This window comes from Perca flavescens, chromosome 4 (assembly GCF_004354835.1).
Source record: "Perca flavescens isolate YP-PL-M2 chromosome 4, PFLA_1.0, whole genome shotgun sequence".
Classification (NCBI taxonomy): Eukaryota; Metazoa; Chordata; class Actinopteri; order Perciformes; family Percidae; genus Perca; species Perca flavescens.
Genome location: NC_041334.1, coordinates 33,951,234 through 33,964,745, shown reverse-complemented (window position 1 = coordinate 33,964,745; position 13,512 = coordinate 33,951,234). Strand labels below are relative to the sequence as shown.

Sequence of the window (13,512 nt, the reverse complement as noted above, 5' to 3'; positions counted from 1 at the left end):
AAGTTGCCGACAGAATATTCTCCTCCTGCAAGCAGACTGACGCTGATTCACTTTCTCCATCTCAACAAAACAAATTAAACAGCCCAGTTCACAGTTCCACATCCATTTCTTCAAGTGTTTTGAAATGCAGCATTCACACTGTTGCCCCCCTATACAGTCTATAGTTGCCCCTGGTTACCAATAGTGTAGGTATGCCAAAAAGGTGGACGGGCTCAGGCCATAGGCTCAGGCACAGGCACCTCCCAAATCGTAACGTATGTCACGTGGGGTGCGTTCTTGTGATTGGCTAAAACAAGAGAGATATCTGATTGGTTGCTGATTATTCCCTGTTTAAAAAAATGCATTTGTGAGTTGAGCCACGTCAGGGGAGTCTCAAAATTCACACACAAATTCTTCACAGCTCACAGACCGCAAGCAGTTTGTAAATCAAGATATATTTGTGTGTGCATCAGAAATACATTTCTGAATCTTGTCCTGTGCATTTCTGAATCTTGTGTGCATTTGTAAATTTTGTTTGCATTTCTGAATTGTGTGTGCATTTATGAATTTTGTATGCATTTGTGAATCTTCTGTGCTTTTAAAATTTTGTGTGTGAATTTGTAAATTTTGTGCGCATTTGTGTATCCTTTGTGTGTATTTATGAATCATGTGTGTGCATGTATGAATCCTGTGTGTGCATATGTGAATGTTGTGTGTGCATTTATTTTTATTGAGACTGTTCTAGCTCCATAAGGTATGGCCACAGCGCCTGACAATAAAGGGTGGGGAAGCTGAGGTTTCCGACTCCAGCTTCAGAGGGGAGATGACTAGGGCAGCGAAAATGTACATTTCGACTTAATTTATGCTTCTCACAGTACTGTATTTTGTATGAAATGATTATTGTGTTATCACAAGCTGTTAAATATTACCTTTTGTTGAAGAAATGCTTTGAAATGGGCATTTTTAACATCAATACCAGGAGATGACCGCTTGGCGCCACTGTCCCAGTGCAGCCGGAGCAGCAATTTAGATTTTTCATTCTTTAACGGATGAAACAATTTGCGTCATTGATGCGAACATCGTTGGTCGACTGTTGTCACCGTTGTGCTTTTGGGCTTACGAGTCAAAGGCGGCGGCGTTACTTTTCCCCGCTTTTCTTGAAAACTATAGGACCAAAAGACATCAATCAAAGTGTAGACCAATCACTGGATATTCCCCCGGAGAAGGAGCACACAAACATGCTCGTTTGGCTCTTATCAACAGAGGAGTGCTCGCTGAGGTGCGCTGACGGGCAAAAAGTGTACGGAACATTGTTGGTCTACGTTACATCGTTTGCTAAATTACTCTTTTTAGAATGGTATAATTAACTGTATATTATATTATTGGTGAATTATTACTGGTTATTACTTGTGATGAAAAGGACTTCAGTATTATCCTTTATCAACTTTCAGAGGAATTTTATTGTGACAAACATATTTTGTTATAGTACTACAATATTGAGAAAATGATTCTGAGCATATTTTAATCATACACGTCCAAATTAGTTACCGAAGCTCTTGATTTGCATGTGTAAGGAGGCTTGTCGTAATGCATAACAGTGGGGCACAGTTCTTTACATTGGATGTCAGTTTTCTTATCTCATTTGTGATTTTGCATACATTAGCTGTTGTGGCATATGTTGTTATTGGGAAAATACATATCATGATATTGATTTTAACCATATGACTGAACCCTACTAACGCTTTAACTGGTTGAGGTGAAGCTAATTCCTTATGCATTTTTGTGTTTCCTACTTCAGTTTTACTTAATTATCATATATAAGAAGCAGATATGTTTTGTAACTAGTAGCTATAGGGGTCACATAAATGTCATGGAGCGCATAGTTCCCTCTAATCTAGTAGCTAGCTACTATCAATTAATGATGGCTGCATCTAATTACTACTGGCTTTCTGAAGCTGCAGAAAGCAAATCCAACTCAAATGGTGTGCTGTTGGTTTTAAATCCCACTGGAGTCTGTTTTTCATTTAAACCCTGCCCATATGTTTATATCAGTAATTTAAACCACATCCCATTGAAAACAAACACTTTTAAATGAAAGAGATTATCATTTATGAGTCTTTCTTTTGTTGTTTTGTTCTGCACCGTACCCATGCTTCTGCCAGTGCTTGGATAAGTTAAAGCCGCTCAACACTTCACATCTTAAAGCTGTAATCTCGAAGATCTTCATTTAAATAAATGTCTGTTAAGTCACTATCTATCACTGAAGGAGGTAACACAATGGTGATTGAGCTTATAGCCCACTGATGAAAGTATTGCAATATTGTTATATTTGTAGTACTACAACCTGGGTGTCTGGCGGGACATCTCCCAAAAAAAAATCCTGTATTCGTTTTTCTCCATTATATACACACAAAAAATGGAAATATGCACACAGTTCTGAAGACTTGAAGCTCATTTACCGACAACAACTGCAGACCATAGAAATAGAATGAGATTCATTCTACTTCTGTGCTCCAGCTGAACTTTCAGCATCATGTTTTCACTCAGATAGAAATTCTAAATCAACCAGTACTGAAATCTTAAGGATTGCCAGTTTAAATATTTCCCTATTACATTAAATGTGAATGACTAAATAAGAAACAATCAAAGTGGAACTTTGGAAGCTTTTCTAATCAGCTTGATTTGGACTGTTTGTGTGTGCTTTAATCAGAATTTATTGAGAGTAGGCTGGCTGCATAATTAAACAATCCCATAACTGTCTAAATCCTCATTGGTGCATATAATACATATTGGTCCACATATACATCAGCAGAGACGAGAGATGTTCCGATACCGATACCAGTATCGGTATCGGCTCCGATACTGCCTAAAACGCTGGTATCGGTATCGGGAAGTACTGGAGTTTATGCACCGATCCGATACCACGTAATAAAGCCATGAAGAAAATCTATGTTAAATTAGTTTTTTTATGTTCTTTTTCCGTTATAACTGACTGTCAAACTGGAGAATAAAAGAAAGTTCTGGGGCATTCATTGTTTGTGTTTGTTCATGTTTCACAAAGAGTTTAACCTGAGCCAGACCGACAACAAAGATAGAAATCATATCACATCCATACAGGGATAGTAGTATACAGCTGTTAAAACATAATGAATGAAACATATATGACACTCTGGTATCGGATCGGTACTCGGTATCGGCCGATACGCAAGTTGAGGTATCGGAATCGGTATCGGGAATCAAAAAAGTGGTATCGGGCCATCTCTAGGCAGAGACTTATCTGACATGTGAAATAACCAAAACCTTTAGCAGACTTAGCAGTCTTGTGTTTATGTAGGACACCATCGCTCAAAGTAACAAGCTGATTGAGAAAATGTGTTTTACAATATTAATTTCAAGAAAAACAATTAGATGCATTGATGTGTGAGGACCTTACGACGTGATGTTTGCCATTTTTAAAATGTCATTCTTTACCACTTTAATCCCAAGACTTAAATGTTTAACCTTATTACAAATGTTTTCACTGTTTTCATGTTGCGCAGCTTTAGACAGAACAACAAAACGACAGCAAGCAGTGCTCTGAAAAACTAACGAGGCGCGTATTCCCAGCACCGTGTTGTGCAGCACCAGAAACCAGAAACAGTGTGGCAGAAAAGCATTTCTTAGTCAGTCTGTAATGTGCTGTAATCAAAGCACATTTGCTGTTAATGCATAAAACATCAATGTGTCTCTCAACCTGATGGTTCTGTTCTGGCAATAGTGAAAATCCCTGAATAAGTTATGATGAGCTTGAGTTGCTGGATGTAGTGAAGGTTTAGTGTTAGAGTCTTTTCCCAGTGGGCTTCGGAGAGTGCAGATAAGCGCAATCTTTATGTAAGCGTTGTCCCCTCCAATATGAGTCTCCCCTCAGCCTTTTCAGAAAGCAGCCAGTTCTAAACACAAGGCCTAAAAAATGTATGTGTCCTTTCATTTGTTCTGGCAGTTTTGTTTGGGTGCTCTGTACAAATGTACACAGCGTTGCCCCTCCGCTTCCAGCATCTTAGTAAACAAAACAGATTTCTTCCCAATTGTTTCTTTGGCTGCACGCCTCATTTTCTCACTTCCACACACGTGTCAGTTCGAAACATTGTAAGTGAAATGGAAGGATTGTTTTTACTGTCTCTCAACTCCCCTTCGCTGCTTTTTGCTCCATCTCCAATCATTTCATCTTTACTCCTCTGCCTCGCTGCCGTTCACTCCTTTCTCGATCACTACCTTGTTATCTCACCATCTCCTCCTTTGATCTCTTTGCCTCCTCTCTTTCCTTTCACCTCCCCTCAGGCTCGCCTCAAGCGAGCGGGACAGGAACTCTCCAGATCTACCTGATCGATGTGAACGACAACGCGCCGGTGCTGATACCCCGGGAGGCCCAGGTGTGCGAGCGCGCGCGCCCCAACTCCATGGTCAACATTACAGCCTCCGACGCTGACGCCGACCCCAACGTAGGGCCCTTTGTCTTCGAGCTGCCTTCTTTTCCTGCAAGCGTTCGCCGCAACTGGACTATCTCCCGACTCAGCGGTAATTAAATGCTGTTCATTGTCTTAAAGTGCCCATATTATGAAAAAATCACTTTTTCTGGGATTTTGTGTCTCTGGTGCTGAGTGAGATATGGTTTCTGAAAGTGTCCTGCCTTCAGTCTCCTATTGAGCTGTTCAAAATCGGCTCGGACTGTGACGTCACGGTCCAAAATGAGCTGGCTAACCGCAACCGTTAGCTCGTAGCGTTAGCGTTAGCATGCTACGGTAGCATGCTAACGCTAGCATGCTACGTCGTTCTCAATAGCAAAGCACTGCTACAACACACACAAGTTCAGCATAATCTCCAAAAGAACTACTTACATGTGCGCCCTCATTTAGAAGTCTCCCAGCTAATCCTGCCTTGTAACTGACCAAAGTTGGAGAAACAGGCTTTCTTCTTCTTCTTTCTAGAGTTAGCTAGCTGAGATGCTCTACATCTGAGTTACTGAGCATGTGCGAGTGCAATCAAAGATAGTACAGAAGAAGAAGATGAAAAGAGGTCTCACTCTGTAGCTAAAACAGAAACCAGGTGAAAAGAGGATCTGCAGAAGTGAGAGAGAGCTGTGCAGTACAACAAAAACAAGGTGTTTTTTGAAAATTAAACCATGTAAACCTATTCTGGTACAACCTTAAAATACAGTTATGAACATGAAAATGAGCATAATATGGGCACTTTAACTGTAGCTACAATTCATATTGCAAATATCTGACCTACCCTTGTGTATGTAAAATGAATGAGGTACAGTGTGGGAATGATATATTCAGCATCCCCAGCAGAATTAAACCATAAAGGTAACAGATGGGATGCAAAAGCCCTCTGCAGAATAACTGGCGACATCAATCAGGGAACCAGGGATTGCTGTAAGCTGCGAGAGAAGTCCAAGTTTAACAAAATGTCTCACAAAGCTCACAGTGAGAGACGCGGGTGCCATCCAGTGTTGACGTACGATCTATCGTTTGTGACAAATGAGATCCATTCATCTCTCCGTCCCCCAAGCAGCCGATCTGTCACCAAATCCACCCAGATGGATGTATCACAGCAGTTGTCTTGAGGACAAATCTGATCACATACCTGGATCCGTCTCCCACTGAGGCCCTCTTTTTTCCTAGCTTGACTGAGTGATAGATGCTGAAGGTTATACATTGTTTGTGTTTTTTACTTTTAATGCCTCCTCTCGTACAGACATGTCAGAATGATTGCTGTGCAGTTTGTTTGGGCGCAGCTTTTATTTGGTATGCCATTCTCTCGTACCCACGCACATGATGACATGATATTCTGCAGTAAACAAAATGTCATTTCTAATGTCCAATCTTATTTTCCTCCCCAGGTGACTATGCTCAGCTGAGGCTTAGGATTCCTTACCTGGAGGCGAGTGTGTACGAGATCCCCATCATCGTGTCCGATTCAGGGAACCCTCCTCTGTCCAACCGCTCTGTGATTAGAGTCAAAGTTTGTCCCTGCGACAATAACGGAGACTGCAGCGCCACAGGGGCTGTGGCAGCCGCCGGCCTCGGCACCGGGGCCATCATCGCGATACTCATCTGCATCATCATACTGCTGAGTGAGTACAACACAGTGGAACGATCAAACTTACACACTGTTGGGTTATTATATGTATTGCATCATGAAAATGACTAGATGTGGTTGTGTCTCAGTGTTGTAGTACTCAAGACTACAATAGAGAGCCAAAGTCCCGCCCTTCTACTTCCGGTCCATGGGACCTATCTTTCAAAAAAATATGAACGAGGGTCAATGGAGAGATAATAATAATTTTTTGATCCAGTTTGAATTGAGCCATGGATTACAAATATGATGTTCGTCAATTTAAAACATTATTTTTCAACCGAAGAAAGTCTCCGTTTATTGTTAAACTGTTGAAGTATAAGACTGTGAAAATACGTAATTAGAAAGACTACAAACTTCATGGATGACGTCTCTCTGAAGCTACGATGTCTGTGTGTATCGTACCAGGGATGTAACGTTACACAAATGAGCAGAGGATCTCGCTTGTTCTTTTGCTTCTCTGCTGAAAACACTTGACTGGATAAAACACAGCAGTTAAGATAACGATACGTGTGTTGTGGAACAGAGCTAAGCTAGCTAGCTAGCGAGCAAACCAAGCATCAAGCTAGGTGACGTAGATTGTGTGAAACGGGAGATGTAGTCCACTGAGCGGTTTCACACAAAACTAAGTGGTCATATGACAAACCTACGGGTAACTGAGACTTTCTTTGGTTGAAAAATTATGTTTTAAATTGACGAACATCATATTTGTAATCCATGGCTCAATTCAAACGGGATCAAAAAGTAATTTGCATCTCCCCGTTCACTACCGTTCATATTTTTTCTGACTTAAGGTCCCATGAGGTCCTCTATGAACACCTTTTCTTTATGACAAAAACTACTGTTTCTGTTTTTCACAGGCATGGTTCTGCTGTTTGTGGTGTGGATGAAGCGCAGAGAGAAGGAGCGGCAGGCAAAGCCCCTGCTGATCGACCCTGAGGACGACGTCAGAGACAACATCCTCAAGTATGATGAGGAGGGAGGAGGAGAGGAGGACCAGGTATCCTTTGACAATCATACATACAGTATATACATAATTAACAAAAGTCAAACACACATCTTTTGTTTACAGATGGTATTTACAGTCTCTTATGGAAGGTCAGGGATATATTGTAGATTAAATTAGATAACTTTATTAATCGCCATTAGGGAAACTAGTTTGGTTACCATTGCACAGTGCCAGGAAACCAAAAAGATACAAGTCAAACTAACACATATTTTAAGAGGACATAGTAGTTCAGGAGCCGACATAGCCACAGAATAAAAAATAAAAACAATGTAGTTTATCAAATTGATCAATCATTTATGGCTGTAACTAATGATTATTTTAATATCGATTAATCTGCCGCTTATTGAACAATTTATTGTTGTATATATGAAATGTGACACAGTTGGACAAAAATAGTGACACTGGCCCCATAGATGATTGTTTTATTGAGGGTTTCCGCGGAGTCTTAAAAAGTCTAAATAAAGTCAAAAATTATAAAATAAAAATTGTAGGCCTTAAAAAGTCTTACATTTGCAAAAGTATTGTGTTCTAGGTCTTAAATAATTTTAAACAGGTCTTTAATTTAACCTCTGGGCTCGCGGGTAGCTCAGTTGGTAGAGCAGGCACCCATATATAGAGGTTTACTCCTCGACGCAGCGGGCCCGGGTTTGACTCCGACCTGAGGCCCTTTGCTGCATGTCATTCCCCCCCCCTCTCTCCCCTTTCATGTCTTCAGCTGTCCTGTCAATAAAGGCCTAAAAATGCCCCAAAATAAATAAAAACTTTAACCTCTAATGCTCATTGAGTTGTTTTAGTTCTTTATTTTGATAGTCCAAATATAATTAGCTGTAAATGTACAGATCATTATTACTCCGTGTCACTTTTATTCAATTTGAATAAATTGATTTACTTTGCAAGTACTTTTGTGACTCTGCATTTCATTGTACTTTTAGGTTGTGATATAGGTCTTATTATGCTTTTTGGCTATTCTCTTTCCTTTATTGTGTTGTATATCTTTTGTGTGCATGTTATAGGTTTACAAAGTGAAAAAGCCCAAAGTCCACCCCAAAGGGACTTACCATCTCCAACAGAAAACACTGTTCACAAACTGCTCCAAACAGCTCTATTGTAGTCCAACGAACGTGCGCCACTTTGTAACACACGTTATAATGCTCGCCTAGATACTAGCGTGACACGCCCTCATACTCTGCTTCTGACAAGCAAACAGTACTTACTGCCTATGTGCGACTCCCAACAATGGTACAGAAGTGAGATGCCTCACTCTGTAGCTAAAACAGAGAGCTCAACACACAGGGTGAAAACAGGAGCTGCAGCAATGTGCAGTACAACAAATATATGGTGTTTTCTGAAAATTAAACCACATAAACCTATTCTGGTACAACCTCTAAATACAATTATGGACCTGAAAATGAGCATAATATGAGCACTTTAAAATTCATTCATAGAGGTCTTAAAAAGTCTTAAATTTTACTTGTTGAAACCTGCAGAAGCCCTGTTTATTTTACCATCAGTCCAAAACCCAAAAATATTCAATTCAATGAAAAGCTGACATCTGAAAACACTTACTTCTTACGAAAATTATATTCACTGAAGCTGAGAGAGTACAGAACATTAGTTCATCTACCACAATTGTAAATAACAATGAAGATTGGAAAAGCCTTGGTCAGCTGGACCGCGGACAGAGTCGAGAGAATGAAATATCCTTTTTAAAAAGGGAGTTATACTTCAATCTGCCCTCTGCCGTACAAACAAGTGCTGGGGCTGAAAATACTGCTCGGTCCACCACCTCTCCTTATCTGATATTATTTTATAAATGAAAACCTTCAACAATTTTAAGCTCCAACAGCTTTGATTAATTCGGAAATGTATTTTTAATTATGCCATCTTTAATACTTGCTATTTTCCAACACCCACACACACCAGATATCTAGCTCATAAACACACGCTAATATCAGATGGCTGCCGTGTTTATACATGCAGGGATCATTTCTCTCTAAAGTACTTGTCTGAGGATTTATTATAAGATCTTTGGGGTTTTGCCATTGGCACTTTTGGCTGAGCTAAACCAGGCCATGCTGATTTTCATTTCCTTTACCAGATTTAGCACGCCGAGCTGTGCCCGAGATGGTTTTTTTCCCCGAGTTGGGCAAAAGCTCACATATCCAAGCAGGTTGCGGTGACTGCGGCCAACACGTGATGACCCCCCTTTCTCCCCCTCAAAAGTTGCGAGGCTCAACCTAACTCATGTCTTTGCTGGAGTCCAGAGAGGTTTTTAAAAGCCTCTGTGTGTTCAGCTCTCAGTATTTGTTTAGCTTCTAACTGAACCTCTGTGATTAGAAGTTTAGTTTCTCGTCTGCGTCCCTTTTTATACTTTCAGCTACCTAAAACAGGGGGATTTTATTGTGAAGCATTTATGGGAAATTAAATGTTTATTTACCGTTTTACAGCCGCTACTTTTAACCACTACAGCCATGGATCAGCCTGCTGCGCAACCGCGACGCACAGCGCTCCAGAGAGCCGGGGGGATGAGAGCGGGCGGGTGTCAGATCACAGACACATCACCGACAATATCATAACAATCTCCAAAACACAAGATTTCTCTCTCAGTGGTTTCTGTGACATGAATAAAAACTTTCAAAATACTAATGTTTAGAAATACAAAAACAGCCCAAATACACAGTGAGCTGCCATAGCCCCGAAAAGTCACGTCATGCCACTGAAGACACCTTCAAGCGGGTAGCCCTGTTTTAATAGAAATTCAAATCCCTGCCGTACTGGGCCGTCGAGCCAAACCAGCACATGTGCATGGAAAAACGAAATAGAGTGCATGTTGACTAGTCAAAGATGTCACCTGACTGATCAGCGAACACGCTATGAATTTAACAATACATATTATCAGTCATGTTAAACCACAGCTGCCATCTGAATAGTAACATGTTCTTGCAAGCGCTTTCACTATTTATTTTTTTTATTCTTTCAGACTTCCCTTAACATCCTTGTTTCTAAAGTTAGACCTTTATGAATTTCCTCAAGCAAAGACGGCAGCACTGCAGATTTACAAAAGGGCTCAAAGGTTAGTTAGAAAGCCCTGTAGTACAGATTTCTCTGCAGGTCAGCCCTGAGCCCTCGCAGACTTAACAGGAATGCACATCAAAGTCTGTGAGTCTGTGAGGGCGGACAATCAAACCAGGCCAAAGTAAATGTACCAACTTGGAAACTGAGCTTATTTCAAAACACAATGCATCTACACTACTGTATTTAAAGAATCCCTACATTAGAAAAGGGTTAATGACCTTGCTAAGTGACCCTATTGAATGCTTTTGTAAAAAAAACACATTTTATCAAAGAAGCGGTAGTCAATAAATCATAAACAAATATGTAGATTTAGCAAAAGTAGATAAAAGGTAGTGAATTACCAATTAAAAGGACCAGAAAATGAGGATGAACTAACATTTTCCCTCTGTGGCCTTCATCCAGGACTATGACCTGAGCCAGCTGCAGCAGCCCGAGTCTTTAGACCACATCATCAATAAGCCGGCGGGGGTGCGCAGGGTGGACGAGAGACCTGTGATTGCTGAGTCACAGTATCCCGTCAGACCCAGTCTGCCCCATCCTGGAGATATAGGAGACTTCATTAATGATGTAAGTTCAAAAATGAAGGGATAAAATGTTTTGGTGTAGCACTGGTTCCTTAACAGTTTCTGTTTATAAGCTGGACAGTGTAGCGATGTCCACAGGCCTCATCGATGTGACTCATGCAAGAGTTTACACAACATGAAGAGAATTCCCTTTTATTTCCTCCAGAACTGTGTTGACATCAGCAGGGATACTGCTAGAAATATTTTTCCCCTGTACACAGCTCAGTGTCTGGCTCTGAAACCGCATTCAGACCATGATGATAACATTAAAACCCTTAATGGGTGGCTGAGCAAGATGAGAAGGGGTTTATTGCAACTTTTACGGTCTGGCCACCTGAACCTTTTATGCTGTGAAAATTAGGGTTGGGTACCGAAACGCGGTGCCAATAGGGCACCGTTTCCGATGTAAACGGTAGTAACGAGACCGAATAACAACGAAAATTGTAACCGTTCGCTAGTAGCTGGATTAAACACAATGGTTAAAATGCTGACAGCTTACGTTAAGCGGTGTAAAGTGGGACTGTATTTCCCTGTAGAGGATTCCAACACCGGGACGTTAACAGTCTGCAGCTGTCGTTGTCGGAAAAACAACACAGACGGTGCGTTTACTTGAAACTCGCCAGCCTTGTGGTGCATTCAAAGTTATTGTAAAATACCCTTTTCCCATCTGGTGCTTGTTTTTGTCGTTTATCATTTAATTGTGACCATATGGCCTAGCAATAAACAAGCCGTTCTTTAATGTCGCCAACTGTCCTTTTTTCATATTTTATATTATATACATTATAAATATTATGATATATGTTTCGGTTCAGGCACCGGTTCAGGCACCGGCACCGTTTCAAAAGTATCGTTTTAGCACCGGTATCGGAAAAAACCCAAACGATACCCAACCCTAGTGGAAATTATATTGTTGATGGCCTATATCCGGTGTTGCTAAAAGACCATCCTGATACACGTTATAGGTCTAACCACATAGAACAGGAAATACTGTAACTGTAGAGAGGTTGAATATCTTTACATTTTTTTGAATCGGTCTGTCATTGTGCCTCCAGGGTCTGAGGGCGGCAGACAACGACCCCACAGCTCCTCCCTACGACTCCCTGCTGGTGTTCGACTACGAGGGCAGCGGTTCAACCGCCGGCTCCGTCAGCTCGCTCAACTCCACCAGCTCAGGGGACCAGGACTATGACTACCTCAACGACTGGGGCCCTCGCTTCAAGAAGCTGGCCGACCTCTACGGGGGAGGGGACGATGACTGAGAGCGGAGCGGGGGGGCTGGGTGGGGCTGCGGCAGGGGTCGGGAGAGGCGGGGTCGGTTGGACGGACGCTCCTAGAAACCACTGGCAGGGGCCAAGAACATGACGCAGTCCCCATGGTAGACGTGTGAGGAACAGATCCTTACGTGAGCTGTGTTAGTTTGCTCACAGGGACCGAAACCCGCAAAGATGAAGTTCCACTGCAACGCAACTGTATTCTGGCTTTATATTTTGTAGTGGCGAGTTTGTAGTGTGATGTTTTTTTCTTCTTTTTTTCCTCTTTGTTGTTCTCTCACCGTGCTGGACCCGGAGCTCTCTGGGGATGAATCAAGGCGGTCGTGAGAGACACGAGTAGTGAATTTGTGCTTTGATTGATTTTCAAAACGAAACCATCTCTTGCTTTAGTCTCACGCTGAAGAGAATGTTTATGCGAAGACGCTCTCTGACTCTCTCTTTCACTCTGTCGACTTGAATTTCCTTAGAACAGAAGCACTGTCTTTTTATAAAGTGCCTTTTGTGGTGTGTTTTTGTATCAGACTCCTGCTATCTCAGGATCGGTTGCCATTCGTGCAGTACAGTGGAGGCGTGTTCTCTTGTCGCCCCCCCTGCGCTCCTCAAACCAGCCCTGCCTGTCTAATTCCTTTCCCCTTTACAGTGGTGCAGATTACAAACCCCAGCAGCCAGTCCCAGGAGAGAAGGACACATCCAGGGCAGACTTTCGGACATCATAACCCAATGAATTATGGCCTAAAAGAAGCCAATAACAGTTGTTGTTGTTGTTGTTGTTGTGGGGAAGACACATTCTTCTCCAAGGACCTGCTCAGTTTGACTTTCACAAGCATCACCTGTCGACACACTGACATTGTGTGAGACCATTTTATACATGTGGGGGTTTTCTAATTTAGTGGAGAATGCCTGCCTTTCCTCTGTGGACTCATGCGTTTAGGAGCCTTTATGTTGAGATGCTTGCCTGCCCTGTATGGTTTTGTGTTGCTTTCTCCACAGTGTAAAGCTTATGGCATGATCTGATTAGGTCAGACAGTTTGAGAAAGTGGAACTTGAAATGACTTGGAACAAAGGCATCTAAGAAAGGAATTTTTTTTTGTCGCCTTGAACATTCCCGTTTTTTATAGGCCAACAAAACTATTAAAAGGTGCATGATTTTTTTTTTCTCAAAATGTTTTACTCAAAGCACTTGTTACTATGTGGTGAGAATGTGAAAATAGTCAGCGGAAACTATATGAATATACTCTGTATAAAGACACTGAGAAAATAAATTAAAAAAAACCTGTAAGATACCTATTTTTGAAGTATTGATGACATAACAGTTGCTGCTCTTTCTCTAGCTCTACATTGGGCTTAGGGGATTTTTTGGCCCGTTCATTTTTAATATGTGGATATTTTTTGTTTCTTTGTCTTCTGTTGAAGCATAATTCCATTTTTAAGATGCCTGCTTATACATGTTTTGTTTCAGTTTTGCTCTTCTTTTCTTCTTATGAGATTGTATTCTTTG

At 41.4% G+C, this 13,512-nt stretch overlaps 1 protein-coding gene across 4 annotated transcripts in view; it reads left to right on the top strand.

Moving 5' to 3' along the window:
• The window catches only part of LOC114554647 (cadherin-4), a 226,120-nt gene extending 214,118 nt beyond the window's left edge, over nucleotides 1–12,002 (top strand). For all 4 annotated transcript variants that reach the window (XM_028576607.1, XM_028576606.1, XM_028576605.1 and 1 more), the window contains exons 13-17: nucleotides 4,297–4,533; nucleotides 5,861–6,094; nucleotides 6,957–7,096; nucleotides 10,583–10,747; nucleotides 11,796–12,002. In XM_028576607.1, coding sequence (XP_028432408.1) covers nucleotides 4,297–4,533; nucleotides 5,861–6,094; nucleotides 6,957–7,096; nucleotides 10,583–10,747; nucleotides 11,796–12,002 — 983 coding nt within the window. The remainder of the gene's footprint in view (nucleotides 1–4,296; nucleotides 4,534–5,860; nucleotides 6,095–6,956; nucleotides 7,097–10,582; nucleotides 10,748–11,795) is intronic.
• The last annotated feature ends 1,510 nt before the right edge of the window (nucleotides 12,003–13,512 follow it).